At 37.3% G+C, this 18,374-nt stretch overlaps 1 protein-coding gene across 2 annotated transcripts in view; it reads left to right on the top strand.

Annotated features, from left to right (window-relative positions):
• The first annotated feature begins 558 nt into the window (after positions 1-558).
• FANCL (FA complementation group L) overlaps positions 559-18,374 on the top strand; it is a 91,178-nt gene continuing 73,362 nt past the window's right edge. For both annotated transcript variants that reach the window (XM_066267180.1, XM_066267181.1), the window contains exons 1-4: positions 559-699; positions 9,066-9,124; positions 9,746-9,806; positions 12,457-12,513. In XM_066267180.1, the coding sequence (XP_066123277.1) occupies positions 604-699; positions 9,066-9,124; positions 9,746-9,806; positions 12,457-12,513 (273 nt within the window). In that variant the 5' untranslated portion in view covers positions 559-603. The remainder of the gene's footprint in view (positions 700-9,065; positions 9,125-9,745; positions 9,807-12,456; positions 12,514-18,374) is intronic.

Below are 18,374 nucleotides of genomic sequence, written 5' to 3'. Positions count from 1 at the left end.
CATCTGATTAAAATGGTTAAGCCACAGAACTGTAATATATTGTATATTATATAATGAATGTAATTCAGACTTAATTATATAATATTATAATATTAATATATTATTCTGTACACAGAGGGTATACAGGAGACCCTGTAGAGCAGGCTAATAGGATATTGATGACAGTGAAAAAGAGTTGAGGCACTTCCAGGAAAAAAGAAGTACTACAACACACAGATTGTAAAAAACATAGTATACTGGGAGAAATGCAACTCTAAAGTTATAGGAGAATTTCAATAAAATAGAAAAATCACCGGAAAAGATTCTTGTAACAATCAGGGCTAGAATGATTTTGTTCAGTCAGATCTGTGAGGCTCAGAACAATCTCCCTTCTCGCTTCCCGTTGGGGCCGATGCTACCTCGTAATGAGCCACATCTAATTTGGCTGGGCTCGAGCCCAGGTGGTCTTTCCAGCCCTGGACCCTCCTTCCCGCCCGCGCAATCCTCGATTTTTCCCGCCAATGCCTGGGTTTCTGCCTATTGCGGCCCGGACACAAACGCGACTGCGCATGTGCGGCGCCCGGCCGGCTGGCTAAGCCCCTGCGGCTCCGCAGAGCGCGAGCCATGGAGGAGAAGGAAGCGAGCCTGTTGCACCAGTGCCCGTTGCTTCTGCCACAGAACCGGGCGAAAACCGTGTACGAAGGATTCATTACTGCTCAGGTACACTCTGGGCGTTGATCCCTCGCTATCGCAGCCTCCTTCTCTTGGCGCTGCTCCGCCCCTTGGCGTCTGTCAGCCGAGAGGTTTAGGAGCCCTGACTTATGGGGATTGTGAGGGGCGGCCCGTAACGACTTCGCGGAGACTCCAGCGGTGGTTGCTGAAAACCTGTCCTTCGCCGACGCCTCTCCGCCGGGCCGGCACGCCTGGGACACAGCGGCCGCGCGGGACGCGGCGCCGAGAGTGGGGGCGGGGCGGAGGCCCCGCCCCGGCCCCGCCCCTCTCGGAGTTGCCTCCTTCCTAATTCCGCTTCTGCCCCACGTTTAGCTGTTCTTTTTGGTCTTTGGAAATTTTTTGTTTACCTCTGTTCTCACATCAGCTACTCCCACAAAAGTTGGTGGCCGTTCACGGGAATCCCTGCTAAATTATATGTTATATTGGTGTTTCCTGTAGAAAAAACGGTTTGGAGGAAAACCTTATTTTGGCTCTCTGTCAAGTCGTGTGTACCCGACACCTCTAGTTGGGTTGTTTGGTAGGAAATTTTGACAACAGACTTAATTACGTTTGCGGATTCCGATTAATAGCCTCTCTCGTGGAGTTATTACGATAGTAACACACGTGTGGGGTTTTGAAGTTTACAAAGCGCTTTCCAAGTACACTATCTCAATCCTCCGCCCTTTTTAAAATTTCTTTTTAAATTTATTCATTTTAGAGAGGAGAGAGAAAGGGGGAGAGAGAGACAGAGAGGGAGAGAGAGAGGAGAGAGAGACAGAGAAGGTGGGGAGGAGCAGGAAGCATCAACTCCCATATGTGCCTTGACCAGGTAAGCCCAGGGTTTCGAACTGGTGACCTCAGCATTTCCAGGTCAATGCTTTATCCACTGCGCCACCACAGGTCAGGCAATCCTCCGCCCTTGGGGCAGGAATTTAAAAAGTCATCATTCTGGTTTCGTAAGTGAATAAATCAAGGCATGGGAAAATGGAAAAGATAAGTTCCTTGTCCATGATCGCAACAGAACCCCTTAAACTCAGGCTGATTCCATGCTGGGTTTTGCCCACCGGGTCTGCACCAGGATACCTTAGCTTAGAATACTGAGTGTAAGCTTTTGTTCCCTGACCATTACACTCCACATTGTGCCCCCTTCCCAGTACACATATTCTTTGGGGTTATATCCTAGGAATTACTATATGTTTTGAAAACTTCTTAAAACATATAATAACCTCTCAAAAATATTGAGTGAATTATTAAACTCACTTGCTAAATGAAACTTTTACCTATATCTAAAAATGTTAGGTGCTGAACTGTTTGAAATTAAGTTGCAAACATAGTGGGACTTTATTCCTAAATACTTCAGTTATATTCATGAGAACAATGACCCACATATATATAACCACAGATGAAGATATTGATCATGATATAATACCACTATCAAATCTGGAATCCAATTTCAATTTTTTTTAAATGTTGCAGTTACATTATTTTAGCTCCCTATTATCTGATGATGTAAGATCTCACATTACATTCAGTTGTCATATGTCTTTAACATGATATAGTTTCTTAGTAGTTCTTTGTCCTTCATGAATTTGCCATTTTTTAAGAGTACAGGTTGGTGACTAGGTAGAATGCCCCTTCAGTTTGGATCTGAAGTTTTCTTGTCATTAAGTTCAGATTATGCAGTTTGGCAGAGATGCCCCAGAAAGAATGTTGTGTTCTTTTCAAGGCATATGGGTCTGGTTATTGATAATGTTACCTCTGATCACCTGTTTAAGGTGGCATCTAACAGCTGTTCCTTTGTAATTTAATGAGTACTTTTAGGGAGTTACTATTGAGGCATCAATCTTTCACACACACATACACTCTTGTTTGAGTCAGTTAATACTGTGATGGTTTATTTATTTTCTAACCAGTAGAAGTTATTTTCTAACTCCATTATTTCTCCTATATAATTGGCATTCTGTGATAAGGAGTGGCTTTCTCTTCTTCTTTCCCATTTATTCAGAATGGACTCATGGATTTTTAAAATAATTTAGTTAATGGGTTAAAATCGTTACCTCCTTTATTTTGATGCTTATATTGTCCCTGATTTGGCCAGTGAGAGCACATTTTTAATGATATAAAATTTTAAGGCTTTGCATTTTCCTCTCATAACTGTGTTAAAATTATCCTGTGGATGCTGACATGTAGTGATTTATCATTTTTCAGAACTTATGTAAATTTAATTTTTAGTTCCCCTGCATTTAGGAATTATTTAATAGAAGATTAAAAGATTTTATCATGGAAGGTCTTTTTTGACTCAATTTTGTTACCAATTTTTAGTTTTATTGCCTTGTGATTAGATAGTATTGTCGGTAAAAATTATACTGTGTGGAACTTATTGATCCTTTGTGTATGTGTGTGAGTGATTTGTGTGTGATTAAAAGAAAGTGTTTTCTCTATTATCAGGTTGTTTGTTTCTTCTTGAGTGAGCTTTGATAATTTGCTTTCTTCAAATAATTTGTTCTTTATGTAGGCTTCTTAATTTATTGGCTTAAAAGTTAGTCATAATATTCCCTTATTATCATTTTAATAATGTCTTAATTTTATTTACTTAAGCTAGAGAGACAGACAGGGACACACAGACAAGAAGGGAGCAAGATGAGAAGCATCAACTCATAGTTGCATCACCTTAATTGTTCATTGATTGCTTTCTCATATGTGCCTTGACTGGGCGGGCAGGGGAGGCCCCAGCCAAGCCAATGACCCCTTGCTCAAGCCAGCGACCTTTGGGCTCAATACAGGGAGTCATGTCTATGATCCTGTGGGGTCATGTCTATGATCCCATGCTCAAACCATTGATCCTGCACTCAAGCTGGTAATCCAACTCTGGGACCCTGAACCTGGGTCCTCAGCCTTCCAGTCTGATGCTCTATCCACTATGTTATCCATCGCCTTGTCAGGCTCATTTTAATGTCTTAATGCTATGTAGTGATGCTCTTTCTATTGGTTATCTTTTGCTGCATAACTAATTATTCTAAATCATAGTGGCTTAAAAGAAATTTATTATTTTACATTTCTGTGGGTCAGGAATTTGGAAGTCATTTAGCTGGTGGTTCTGGATCAGTATTTCTTATGAAGATGCTGGCTGGGATATCAGTTATCTAAAGGCTTGACTAGAGCTGAAAGCTTTGCTTCCACAATTTCTCATTCATGTAGCCATTGGCTAGAGGCCTCAGTGTTTTACTGCTCTTGATTAGGAGGCTTCAGTTCTTCACCACATGGACCTCCATAGTGTTGCTTGACTGTCATGACACATGGCAGCTAGCTTCCCCTACCTAGCTAGTGAGTGATATAGGCCAGAGGGATCAAGCAGAAATTGCAGTACTTTGGGCTCAAGTCAGCGACCATGGGATCATTTTGATGATCCCATACTCAAGCCGGGGACACTGTGCTCAAGCCAGGGATACTAAGCTCAAGCCAGATGTGCCCACACTCAAGCCTGCAGCCTCAGGGTTTGGAATCTGGGACTTCAATGTCCCAAGTCGACGCTCTGTCCACTGTTCCAGTCAGGCTAAAGAGATTTTTAGAAATAAGAAAAAGAGTCTTTTATATTTATTTGTGCACTAACTTTCTGCTACTTTTTGTTATATAAATTTCATGTAGTGCATGTCTGCTACTGATTAATTCTTTCAGCTGTTTTATGTCTGAAAAATTGTTTATTTGGGCTTTTGAAAGATACTTTCACTGGGTATGAGATTCTAGGTTGACTTTTTTTTTCTGTTAGCACTTCAAAGATGTTGCTTCACTGTCTTGCATTATTTTCTATGAAAACTCTTTTTCTTATCTTTGTTTCGCTAAGTAATGTGTTATTTTTTCCTTTGGCTGCTTTAAAGATTTTTCTTTTTATCATTGGTTTCAGGCAATTTGATTAGAATATACTTTAATATAGTTTTCTTCATAGTTTGTGCAGTTTTTTTTAAAAGATCTGTGAAACTGTATTTTAATTTAATTTGGAAAAACTAGCCATTATTTTGTCAGAATTTTTTTTTTTGCTTGTTTCTCCCTCTTTCTCGCTTGTATTGGGGACTCCAAATACATACTTATTAGACCAATTTAAGTTTTGCATAATTCACTGGTAGTTATTCATATTATTTAACAACTGTTTTTACTTTAGATGTTCTATTTCTGTGTTTCAGGTACACTAATATTTTCTTTTGCCAGATTTAATCTACTGTTAATACCATTTAGCATATCTTTTATGTTAGACATTGTATTTTTTTATCTTTTCAATTTAGGTCTGTCTTTATATCTTTCATATGTTTATTTAGCATAATTATGTTTTCCTCAACCCCCTTGAATCATGTAATACTGTTATAACTACTTAATATTTTAAAGCAGTTCTGTCATTTGCCATTTTTGTATTTGTTTCTTTTTATTATGAATCTTATTGTCCTGTTACTCTGCATACCTGGTATATTTTCATTATATACTAGACATCATACATTCTACCTGTTTTGTGCTAGATATTTTTTATTCTCTTAAATATTCTTTTTTTTGTTTGTTTTGACAGAGACAGAGAGTCAGAAAGAGGGACATATAGGGACAGACAGGAAGGGAGAGAGATGAGAAACATCAGTTCTTCATTGCACCTCCTTAGTTGTTCATTGACTGCTTCCTCACATGTGCCTTGATGGGGGGGAGGTGGCTATAGCAAAGCAAGTGACCCCTTGCTCAAGCCAGCGACCCTGGGCTCAAACCAGCAACCTTGGATTTCAAGCCAGCGACTATTGGGCTCAAGCCAGTGACCATGGAGTCATGTCTGTGATCCTGTGCTCAAATTGGTGAGCCCGTGCTCAAGCAGGATGAGCCCACACTCAAGCTGGCAACCTTGGGGTTTCAAACCTGGGTCCTCTGTGTTCTAGTCCTATGCTCTATCCACTATACCACCACCCAGTCAGGCTTCTTAAATATTCTTGAGATTTGTTCTGAGTTGCAGTTAAATTACTTGGAAACAGTTTGATCTTTTTAGGGTTTTAGCTTTAAAACTTTGTTAGGCAGAAACAGAACAGACTTTTGCCTAGATTAATTTAACTCTACATCTTAGGCAACATTCATCTATTTGTTGGCTCTTACAGTACCAGGTTTACCACCAGGATAGCAACATGACTACTTTCAGCCTTGTATGAGTGCTAAGGATGTTTTATATGTTCCATTCTCATGGTTTCCCAGCTTTGGGTGGTTTTCTCAAATCCATGCAGCTATTACTACTTAGCTGAAGACTCCTTTCAGGAATCCAGTGAAGTTCTCTAGGTTTTACTTTTTGCAATTCTTACTTCTACATATATTTCCTCTTCAGTACTGTATATTATGAACTCTGCATGCTTTGGCCTCCCCTAACTCACCTCTGTCTTCTCAAAGCAGAAAGACTATTAAGATCTATTTTGTTTTCATCCTTGCCCTGCAGCCTGAAAATTCTCCAGGCCATAAGACTGGCTTCTTATAAAGACTTTGTTTCCCTTCTTTTAAGGATCACTGTCCTACAATGTCTGTTGTTTAATGTCTGAACATCAACATTTCATACATATTGTGTCCAATTTTTTAGTTAATGTGGGTAGGTATATCCTATAGCTCTCTTTTCCTCCCTCCTTTCCTTTCTCTCCCTCCCTCCCTCCCTCCCTCCCTCCCTCCCTCCCTCCCTCCCTCCCTCCCTCCCTCCCTTCCTCCCTCCCTCCCTTCCTCCCCTTTTCCCTTCCTTTCTCTTCCCTTCCTTTTCCCCTTCCTTTCCCTTCTACCTTCCCTCCCTCCCTCCCTCCCTCCCTCCCTCCCTCCCTCCCTCTCCCCTCCCCTCCCCTCCCCACCCCTCCCCTCTCCTCCCCTCCCCTTCCCTTCCTTCTGTTTCTGTTCTTGCTTTTTGAATTTCTGAATCTGAGTGTAAATAGTCACTAAAGGTATGTAATTCAGTACTGTAATTTGTTTCTGCCTGCAGTTTTTGTTTGCATGGCAGTGTCATCACCTGAATTTTGTTTTGATTCTCTTATGTTTTCTTCTTATAGTTAGTGTGGCATTGATGAAGATAATAAATTTAAGTTGGAGAATAATTTGGCTGTTTGCAATAGTTTATAAAACTCTTCGTTCAAGGAAAAATTCTTAGTTTTGTTAATGAAATAAAGTACAGTTTATTTAATGCATGATGTTTTTGGGAGTGCCGAGAGAGGTGTTGAGTGTTCTTATTTTATTATTAAGACCTAAATTTGCCACTCTTACTTATTTTTCCTCCTAACACCAGTTTCCAAAGAGATTTTCTCCCTGCCTTTTTACTATCTTCTATTCCTACATATCTTTCCCAAGATGAGCTCCTTGACTTTTTTGTTCATATTTAGTCTCCTCCCTGTAGTCAGTGTTCTACCATATTCTGATCTGTCAACTATTATTTTTGCGCTTAGTCCAGCCCCCTCTTCTCTCTTCCATGCATTCTTTTTGAACCTCCTAGCTGTCTAAAATAACTTACTGTGGGAGCTACAGAGTGGATACAACTGGAAAGTAGACTTATTTTTTCTACAGGTAATTAAAGTTTATAGTGTTCTGTCTTATGATTTTGCTGAAGACAGAAGATTTTTGAGTTTGTTTTTAGTAAGATAGGGACAGACAGGAAGGGCGGGAGATGAAAAGCATCAACTCGTAGTTGTGGCGCCTTATTTGTTCATTGATTGCCTTCTCATAGGTGCCTTGACCCTGGGGCGGGGGCACTCCAGCTGAGCCCGTCACCCCTTGCTCAAGCTAGCAACTTTGGGCTTTAAGCCAGCAATCTTTGGGCTGTAGCCAATGATCATGGGGTCATGTCTGTGAGGCCGTGCTCAAGCCAGATGAGCCTGCGCTCCAGCCAGTGACTTCGGGTTTTCAAACCTGGGTCCTCAGCATCCCAGGTTGATGCTCTGCTGAGCCACCACCTGGTCAGGCCTGGGTTTTTTGTTTTTAATATGGATCTATATAGTTTTTGGGAGGATGTGTGGAAGGGCAAACATTTAGGCAAATATCAGTACTTTTGGTCCCTCTAAACTTGGGTAATCTACTTCTTGATAGCCATTAACTAAAAAAAGCTAATTTAGATATTTCTTTAATCAGAAAAGTATGATGGCATTTGACATGGCCCTAACCTTTTAAAATGGCTGGATTTTGCAAATAAGGGACTTTGGAATGTAATTCCTTCAGAAAACAGATTAGTAGAGAAGTTTTACTATTTTTCAATAGTTTTACTATTTTACTATTTTTGAATTCTAGATTGTTCTTACACCTATGTGTGGGATGTCTGTAAAGTTAGGTTAAAGTTACTACATAATACCTTCTAGTGCTTTAATGAAATAGTGAATTATTGTTACTTGCCCTTTTGAAAAGGTCAGTAGTACATTTTGTTTCATTTTTTTAAAGGACATTTAAATGTAATGAAAGTCAGAACTGTAATATTACCATGAAAGTAAAGGTTATGGGGTACATTTAATTGTGTTCCTCTATTTTTGAAACTGCTTTGAGGGAGATTGTGCTAAAATTCTCATGGTAATTGTTTTTTGAGAATTTTATTACTCTTTTTCATTTTATACTGTTGGAATAGAAGATTATAATTGTTTGTCTTTTTCTGCTTACCTTTGCTCTGATTTCATGTGTATTATATATTTAAGTTACAGAGTTTGAGCTGCTTACTCATTCACTTTCTGAAGGAAGTAAAACCAAATATATTTCTCAGAGAACAGTCCTTCCTTCCTTAAAAAGGTTCTTAAGTAAAATTTGGGATATTTAAATGTATAGCTAGTGAATATTTAAATTAAAAAAAGTAATTGATAGCTTAACAGTTTTTTTAATTCAAGGTCTGCAAGTGTGGGAGAATTAAATACATTCTGATCTATGAAAATATTTCTCTGATGTTTGTATATTTATTGTTTAAATATATTTTCATTTTATAAAGTATAGAAAATTGAAAATATGAAGCCCCTAATGTATTACATAGTCTTATTTTATATTGTGATTTTTTCTTTTATATTCAAAGCAATTTGAATGAATTTTCTTTTTCATAATTTATTTTCTAAGAAATAACATTTAAAAATCTTTGTCTACATTAACAATTTCTTATGTTTTTTATGTTTATGCAAGTGACTCTCGCTTTGAGAAGAAAATCCTATCTCAGTGTTTTGATTTCACAGTAATTACAAAGTTTTTGACAGTTATTCTCCCTCATGCAATATTCTGTTGCTTATATTTTGACAGATATAAACATTTGGATAAAGTTGATATCTCTTAGAAAATAAAGGAAATGTTGCCTTTTCTATGTGTTTCTATAATTAAGTGAAACTCAAAATATTAGTGAAAGATAAAAATGTGAACCTTTTCAATATTTTCTACAGGGAAAAGATTTCCACCTTAGGATATTGTTGCCTGAAGATTTGCAAGTAAAGAATGCAAGGTGAGGTGCTGTTTTGTTCTATACGTGCAGCTCTGTGGGACAGGCAGGCAGTTTATCTGGTATAAACTGAATTCAGTCATTAGAATTTGGCCTAAAATGCTTTTTAGTCATTTCTCATTTCCCCACGTCAGTGTGCATTTATAAATGATTTTCTCTGGTGCTAACGTGCTTTTCAAAGGTGACACATTAATGCTTTAATTTTTTTTTCCATTTAAAGCAGTAAAGAGCAATTGTATAAACTTCACTAACAAGTACTGAACTGAAGTATAAAAGGAGAATACATATACTTTCTAAATACAAATTCTGTATATTATGATCTAACTGTTGGTTCTATTTAACCTACCTTGGAGCAGAATCTAGTTCAGTAGAAAACTTTGCTATGTTAAAATTTTCGAGGTGTACTGTTCACATGTTATTTACTGATGTCAGTTATTTATATTTCGAAATAAAATTAGGACTGATAGTTTGAAGACTTTCAACTCTGTAAGTGGTAAAAATTTTATTACCTAGTCAGAATTATACTTGTCATTCTTGTCTGTGTTCATGCCTGTTTGTGTTAGCATACATGTATTTTCCTATTCTGAACAGTAAACACATTGTTTTATTCCATTAAAATTTCAGAGTACTATGTAGTTGGCAGCTGAAGACAATACTTAATGGATACCATCAAATAGTACAACAGGTAAGTCCTTTGAAAGGTTTATGTTTTAAGCAAGGATAAGAAATTACTAAGTTTACCCTTTTTTAAAGACCTACTTTGCAGAATATTGTAACAAACTAATTTAATAGTTGCTACATTTTGTAGGTTTCACCTCTGAAATATTTTAAAGATCCATACATTCTATAAGATCTTTACTATCTCAGAACCGATATCACATTTCTAGGTAACATATGTTGAAACTGATTTCCATCCTTGAGAAATCCTTTACAGTCTTCAAATGCATCCACCCGTATCCATATCCACCACTTTCTGAGTGATTTTTCTGCTAAAACTGAATAGTGGTGGTATGAAATAATGCCAGGACCCACTTAGGAGTTGTAGGATATCTGTGGCAAAAATGAGATTGTAGTTGGTTAGTAACAGAAAAGGTGTGGTGGACATCACTTAGGATCATGTATTTGTATATAGTGGGAGTTATAAGCAAGATTAATTTAGTTAAAAAATTTCAACTGGAAGTTTGTACCTGTCGACCACCTTTATCCATTTCACCCACCTCTTGCACCCCAGTTTAGTTATTCTTAATGTTGAGGGTCTTCTAGCTTTAAAGATTAGAGAAACTTAAAAGCAAAATCAGTATATTGAAGCAACTGAAAATAATGAAATGCCTCTTATAGAAAAAGAAATTAAATAGAACTGCATTTAATTTGTATGTTATTCCCAATTTTCGGTATTTTCCTTATCTAAAAGGCAGGTTATTATCTATGACAACTGACAGAAACTCTCATATAATGCATTACTGAGTCACAAAGAAATAATAGGAGATAAACTATTTGATTTGTAGAATGTAGGCTGTCATTGCCTGTAGTATAATTACAGCAGTTTTTTTAGAGAATGTTTATTTCTGTTTTCTCTCCACTGCCCTCTCCCCATCCCCTTTGACTATTTATAGTATATATTAAAGCTTAAGAAATTAATGTATTACAATATTTAAATAGCCTGAAAAACTTGTTAATAAAGACTAAGTATAATGATAATATCCCTGTTTTTCTTCACCAGTTCACCAAAAGGATTCCTAGAAAAAGACCCAAATATTGAGTCATGTAGAACCCAGTATTAGTTGAGCCTTGTTTTATTCCAAAGTCTAGATGAATGTTACTGTTCTTTCCCTGTATCATTTTTAACTAGTAAGTATGGGTTGAGGGCTGTCAGCAGTCTTTTTTGGTGAAGGGCCAGATGGTAAATTTTTCAGGCTTTGTGGACAGTTAGATCTCTGTTGCAGCCACTCAGCTTCACCTTGCCTTGCAGCCATGATGAGAGGCAGAGAAGTGGCTGAGCTGCATTTCAGTACAGATTTATTTGCAAAAGCAGGCATAGGCTGGATTTGGCCTCTGGACTAGAGTTTGCAAACTGTGGATATAATTTATTACTCATCTCTACTAAATTAAGGGGGAAGGATATTATACAGAAGAAGGGAAAGTCAAAGATTAGTTCTATGAACATGTACCTACTCAAAGCTATGTTAAGATGTGAATCATATGTCTCATGCATAGCTGGAATATCTTAAATTATTATTTTTATATCTAAAAATAGTAAAAAAAATTCACATATTGATATTGTCCAGAACGATTTGGTTGTAGTGCAATATATCACAAAAAGTAACAAAAATATAATGTTTTTATTTCAAGCAGAGAAGTGATAGTTTTATCTAATAAAACAATTTTAGATTGGAGTTCTTTTTATTTTTGTATTGCATAGTTATTTAGAAAATGATCTTTTAAAATTATTTATTATTTATTTATTTTAGGTGAGAAGAGGGGAGATAGTGAGACCTACTGCCACATGCATCCACACCATGAGCTGATACTCGAATCAGCTTAGCTATTTTTAGCACCTGAGACTGATCCTTGGACCAATGAGCCATCCTTAGTGCCTGGGGCTGATGCTCCAACCAGTCAAGCCACTGGCTGCAGAAGGAGAAGTAGAATAAAAGGGGGGAGAGAGAACAGGACAGAAGCAGATGGTCGCTTCTCCTTGTGTCCTGAGAATGGAACCCAGGATGTCTATACACCAGGCTGATGCTCTGTCCACTAAGCCAGCCAGCCAGGGCATTAAAGTGATTTCTAAGAAATGGAACCATGATTCTTAAATATTCATTCCTTTTTTAGAAGTTGTTTTTTTTTCCTCTCCTTTGGTTATATTGGTTTTATCTTATTGAAAGAGTGACTTCTTTTGAATTAGTATGGATTAAATATGAAAGGACAAAATAATAATTAAAGGTAATTTTTAAGGTCAATGAAAAAATAGCATTATTATTAATTATTAATTCATTCTACTTTTTTAAATGTATAGTTTAGCCTCATTTTTATATTTTATGTTCCTGTTTCCACTTTCTTCACTCCCACTTCACTTAAAAAAATGATTTGGTTTGCTTGATTTGTTTAACTTGACAGTAATCAGTGCCGAAGGAAGAGAGAAGTGTGTGAGGTTTTAAGTGACATTCTTATGGAATTTAATATATTTCACCAGGGTAGATTTAAGGATGATGACCAGTACTCCAGTTCTTATACTTTTATGATATAGATATAGCTAATATTTTTTTTACAGTCACAATTTTCACATTCAGTTTCAGTTTGTACAAATAAAATTATTTTGAAATGTTATTTTGATCTAGAGATTGAAGCACTCTCCTGATCTAATGAGCTTTCTGATGGAGTTGAAGATGGTTTTGGTAAATATTTGTTTTCTAACACTGTTGCCATATTCTGTAAATTTTGATTGTTTCTGTAATTCCTGTAAAAACTAACGTGATAAGAAGTTAAAACTTCTGAACTCTCAGACATTTAATGTTTTCTTCTATTGTGTGCATGAACATGGATGGTACTCTCTTTAATTGTACAAGGAACAAAACTGTAAGAACCATTTTGATTGTATCATAAACTGGGTACACTTGAAATGAGTCTTCAGCAGGAGATAAAGAAATAAAATGTAGTTCTGCTCTGTCAGAAGGTAGCATCTTTAGAGAGATGATGATGATGATGATGATGATTTCTGAAAGAGGCAGGGAGAAAGAGAAAGGAACGTCAAGCTGCTCCTCTGTGTCCTGAACCTCTGTGCTGTGGGACAACGCTCCAACCAACTATCCAGCCAGGGCTTGATTTTTATTGATTTTTAGAGACAGAGAAAGGGAGAGAAGGGGGAGGAGGAAGGGAAGTATTCATTTGTTGTTCCACTCAGTTGTGCATTCTTTGACTGCTTACTGTGTTTGCCCTTACCAGGGATCAAACCCACAACCTTGTCATTTGGGGATGATGCTCTTAACCGACTTAGCTAACTGGCCAGAGCCCAGAGAAATTATATCAAGATATAATTCAGTGTATAGCCTGACCCGGTGGGGGCACAGTGGATGGAATGTCAGACTGGGATGCAAAGGACCCAGGTTTGAAACCCCGAGGTCACTGGCATGAGCTCGGGCTCACCAGCTTGAGTGTGGGGTTGCTGCCTGGAGTATGGGGTCGTAGACATGACCCCATGTCGCTGCCTTGAACCCAAAGGTCGCTGGCTTGAAGTCCAAGGTCGCTGGCTTGAACAAGGGGTCACTGGCTCTGCTGTAACCCCCCCCCATCAAGGCACATATGAGGAAGCAATCAATGAACAACTAAAGTGCTGCAATGAAGAATTGATGCTTCTCATCTCTCTCCCTTCCTGTCTGTCTGTCTCTATCTGTCCTTCTCTTGTCCTTGTCTCTGTCCAAAACATAAAATAAAATAATACAATGTGGCCTTACCTGTGGTGGCACAGTAGATAAAGCGTTGACCTGGAAATGCTGAGGTCGCCGGTTCAAAACCCTGGGCTTGCCTGGTCAAGGCACATATGGGAGTTGATGCTTCCAGCTCCTCCCCCCCTTCTCTCTCTCTGTCTCTCCTTTCTCTCTCTCTCTCTCTCTCTCTCTCTGTCTCTCCCTCTCTAAAATGAATAAGTAAAAAAATAAATAAATAATACAGTGTGTAATTTTGTATAAAGCTACAGATTTATGAAAAACTGTTAGGCTTCATTACATACAGTTACATATAGTAATTAATAAGTTAATTAAATTATGCATTAAATATTCTATAGACATTGTATTTTTTAAAAATAACTTATTCAAGTTTTCTACAAAAACAAAAGAGGAGAGACTATAGTGAATACCCATGGGGTCCATGATCTACCTTCATCATTTTCTCAAACACAATTCTTCCCCTGTTCTTTTAGGAGTAGGGAACTGGAGTGTTTTAAAGGAAAACCTGGACATTGAGTCCATTCCTTCATAAATATGTCACTGTATATCTTTAACAGCTAAGTGTTTTTTATCTCTCTTTAAATAGGCAATTTTAACCCCAACAAAGTTAGTGATAATTCCTTATAGCTGCTTTGTTTGTATCAGTATGCAAATAAGGGCTTTGCATTATATTTAGTTGCTATATCTCTTAAGTCTCTTCAGTTATAGCAGCACCTCCTCTTCCCCCTACTCTTTTTTTTAATGCCATCTACTTGTTAAATAAACCAGATTGTGTATCCTAGAAAACGTCCCACATTTTAGATTTGGTTTATTAAATATTCATGGTGTCTTTTGACATATTCTATCTTTTTTGTAATCTGGCAGTTAGATCTAGAGATCTCAACAGAGTTGGGTCCATTTGTTCTGGTAAGAACACTATGCTCCATACTTACTGCATCAGGAGATACATGGTGTCGGATAGTTCTTCTTTTAGTAAAGTTAGGATTGATCAATAGGCTTAGAGACATCAAGTATAAAGTTTTTCATCAGCCTGTAACCTAATGATGTTAGCATTCAATGATAGTCATTGCCCACATCCATTATTTCATTAGAGGTTACAAATGGTAATTTAAACAATTGTATCTTGCACATTTACTAGCTGAAAATCTTTTACAGATAATTTCCCCTCATCTGTTATTTGGTCAATCTGAGGTATAGCTCTTATAGGAGTGATAGGTTAAGTGCCTGTTTCTCCTTTTTCTTTTCTTTTTGAAATGAATTTTAATGAATAATAAGTTGATGCCTAGAAAATGTCAAAGGGAACTTCTGATTTTTTAGTATTATGAACTTCTGTTTTTTTTTATATATTTGATTACCTTTAATCCATTGCAGTTATTCTTTTTGATGCTTAAATGGTACCTTTTTTGGTCAGCATAAGCCACTTCACATTGGCTCCTGAGTTCTTCTGACACAACCCAAGCTCAGCTTTCTGCAGCTAGTTGTTCCAGGTTAATTTACTCATCCTAGAACTGGGGTCAGTTATTTCTCCAAAGAGCCATGGCTTCTTTGTAGGAAATGGTATGTGGATGCCACAATCTGTAAACTGATGTGTGCACTCAGTTACTTCTAGGCTTTTTCAGTGGACAAAGAAAAACTACTTTTTAGAAAGAATAAATAGGAGTCTGTATTGATATTTCCAGTCCAGATTTGGCATTATAGTGTTTTTACTGCTTTGTTTTTTATGCTTTTATCTTTTTTATATTACTGCGAAAATCTTGGTTTCTAGTATTAACATAATTATTATGTTTGGTCCATTGGTCATTTAATTTTGAAGAAATAATTATTAATTCAAAACTAAAAACATTTAGTTAATCTTTGAGTCACAGTATTCTCTTTAATACATTTGTTGCTGAAATTCTGAATAAAATGAGATTCTATTTTAGGCTTTCTAAAGAAATTATGGACAGAGCTGGTGAGATTATTACACATTTATGACAGTACACCTAAACATGGAAGAATTACTAGTTTGTTGGGGTTTGTTGTCAGTGGTTAGGTTCCTATAATAATCACTGATAAAAGTATTCATACCCAAATGCAATCAGTAGTTACTGAATTTATTCAGGAATTTTGTAAATCTCCCATGGAGTTTCCTAGTAATAACTGGGCATATAATAGAAGTTCAGTTTACACTTAATCAGGAAAATGATCATATATTGGAAAAAAGTGTGTGAGGTTGTAGGTTATTTTATTCCTATTTTAGGCCAAGTCATTGATTGCCTAAGGCCTCAAATCCTGGAAATGTTCAGGTTAGAATTTAAAACCTCTGTTTGTAAAGCCTGTGATCTTCCTACTAAGTATACTGTTGCCTCCTCCTTCATGAAGAAGGCTTCACTGCTCTGCCTTCGCCTTTTTTACTATTCTGGTTCTAGAACAGGAGTAATTTACTGTTATGGTACTGAATAGGAGTAATTTGTCTGACTTAAGGTAGAAGGCAGAGTGTACAAATGTCAAATTTAGAATTAAAATACTTTTTTATTATATAAGTTTCTTTTTACTTTCAATATTTATAGATAGCAGTAATTAATATTTCTGAATAAAAGTAGAAATTTCAAAGGTAATACTGTATAAATATTATATGTATAAATACAAAAACTAGTTTGACCAGGCAGTGGTGCAGTGGATAGAGTGTTGGACTCGGACGCTGAGGACCCAGGTTCAAAACCCAAGGTTGCTGACTTGAGTGTGGACTCATCTGGCTTGAGTGCCAGCTCACCAGCTTGAGCGTGGGGTCACTGGCTTGAGTATGGAATCTTAGACATGACCCTAAGGTCACTGGCTTGAGTCCATGAGAAAGCCATCAATGAACAAATAAAGTGCTACATCTACAAGTTGATGCTTCTCATCTCTCTCTCTCCTAGTCTGTTTGTCCCTGTCTGTCACTGTTTGTCACTTTCTCTAAAAAAAAAAAATACAAGAACTGTACTGACTTACTATATTTTAGGGACAGGATAATCTTAATATGAATTTATTTTTATGGAACATCAAGCTATTTACGGTTAACATTACATATTTAGTTTATAAAAAAAAGGCAATATACTCCTCGTCTTTTAGGAGTTTACAATTTAATCAAATCCAAATTGATATTCTGGGCTTTACAAATCTCCTTTCACAGAGTTTTTTAATTTTAATTTTTTTATCATAAAACAGATTTAGAACTTTATTAAAGTAATTTTAGTTAATAGTTCTGATTTTGAAAGTGTTTTGTAAAATCTGTTTCTTTTTAGTGTTGCCTTAATTTGATAGTATTCTATTCTTGTTATAAAAAAAGTATAAGAGGCCCTGGCCGGTTGGCTCAGTGGTAGAGCGTCGGCCTGGCGTGTGGGGGACCCGGGTTCGATTCCCAGCCAGGGCACATAGGAGAAGCGCCCATTTGCTTCTCCACCCCCCCCTTCCTCTCTGTCTCTCTCTTCCCCTCCTGCAGCCAAGGCTCCATTGGAGCAAAGATGGCCCGGGCGCTGGGGATGGCTCCTTGGCTTCTGCCCCAGGCGCTAGAGTGGCTCTGGTTGCGGCAGAGCGATGCCCCGGAGGGGCAGAGCATCGCCCCCTGTTGGGCGGGGGGGGGGGGTCGCCCCTGGTGGGCGTGCCGGGTGGATCCCGGTTGGGCGCATGCGGGAGTCTTGTCTGACTGTCCTCTCCCCGTTTCCAGCTTCAGGAAAAAAAAAAAAAGTATAAGGACTAATAGATTAAACATATTTAAAGGGTTAAAATTTATACCTTTTATTAGGGTTACATTTACTAGAAAGTTATAATTTTTATGCTTCTTTCCATATGGCTATGTTATTTATAGTGTTGGATTTCTTTTTAAGTTTTATTTCTTTAGTTTTCAGAATACCTTACTATAACCCAGACCATATGAACATCTATGTAATTTGTAGATACATTTATTTTTACTATCCAAATAAGATATTTGTCTAGGTGAGCACCTTTCAAGTAACTGGTAATTTTCATCCTCATCAATTCTAAAGATGTTTGTATTGCTTCTAAATACGTAATTTTAGTTTTGTTCGGGGGAACGTAAACCATCTCAACAGTATCCTAGGTAAGCCTGGCAGGGAAAGGAACTGTGATCTAGCCAGATGGCAAAACACTTGGATTAACCAGGCTGGGGTGTATATGGAATGAAGAAAGAAGTTAGCAGGTAAGTATTTATTGTGATGATGAAGGGTTTTTGTTTATAAGATTCGTAACAGTATACAAATTCATGACGGTATACAATATATCAGTTTCGGCAATTTTAAGGTTTGTGTTTCAGTCAAACATTATATCCTCAAGAGTAGTAAGATAGTGACTCAGAGATGAGTATGTTTTTTTTAAAAACTTCATCTTTGATAGGCATAATAGTCTAGGTCAGGAGAATATTATATGATCTTCAGTGTAATCCTTTAACATTTTCATCTCTTTTTTTTTCCTTTTTTTTTTTTTGTGAAAGAGGGAGAGAGATGAGAAGCATCAATTTGTAGCGGTAGCACTTTAGTTGTTCATTGACTGCTTTCTCATATGTGCCTTGACTGGGGGCTACAGTAGAGCGAGTGTCCTGTTGCTCAAGTTAGCAAACCTAGGGCTCAAGCCAGCGACCATGGGATCATGCTCAAGCTGATGAACCTGCACTTGAGCCCAATGAGACCTCGCTCAAGCTGGCGACCTCGGGATTTTGAACCTGGGTCCTCGGTATCATGCTGACACTCTATATACTGCATCACCACTGATCAGGCTTTTTCTTTTCTTTTTTTTTAATGAGAAGTGGAATGATTCACTTGGATTTTCTATAATAATAA

Source organism: Saccopteryx bilineata, chromosome 3 (assembly GCF_036850765.1).
Source record: "Saccopteryx bilineata isolate mSacBil1 chromosome 3, mSacBil1_pri_phased_curated, whole genome shotgun sequence".
NCBI classification, from domain to species: Eukaryota; Metazoa; Chordata; class Mammalia; order Chiroptera; family Emballonuridae; genus Saccopteryx; species Saccopteryx bilineata.
The sequence above is the reverse complement of the archived record's forward strand: the minus strand, read 5'-3'. Positions and strand labels throughout refer to the sequence as shown.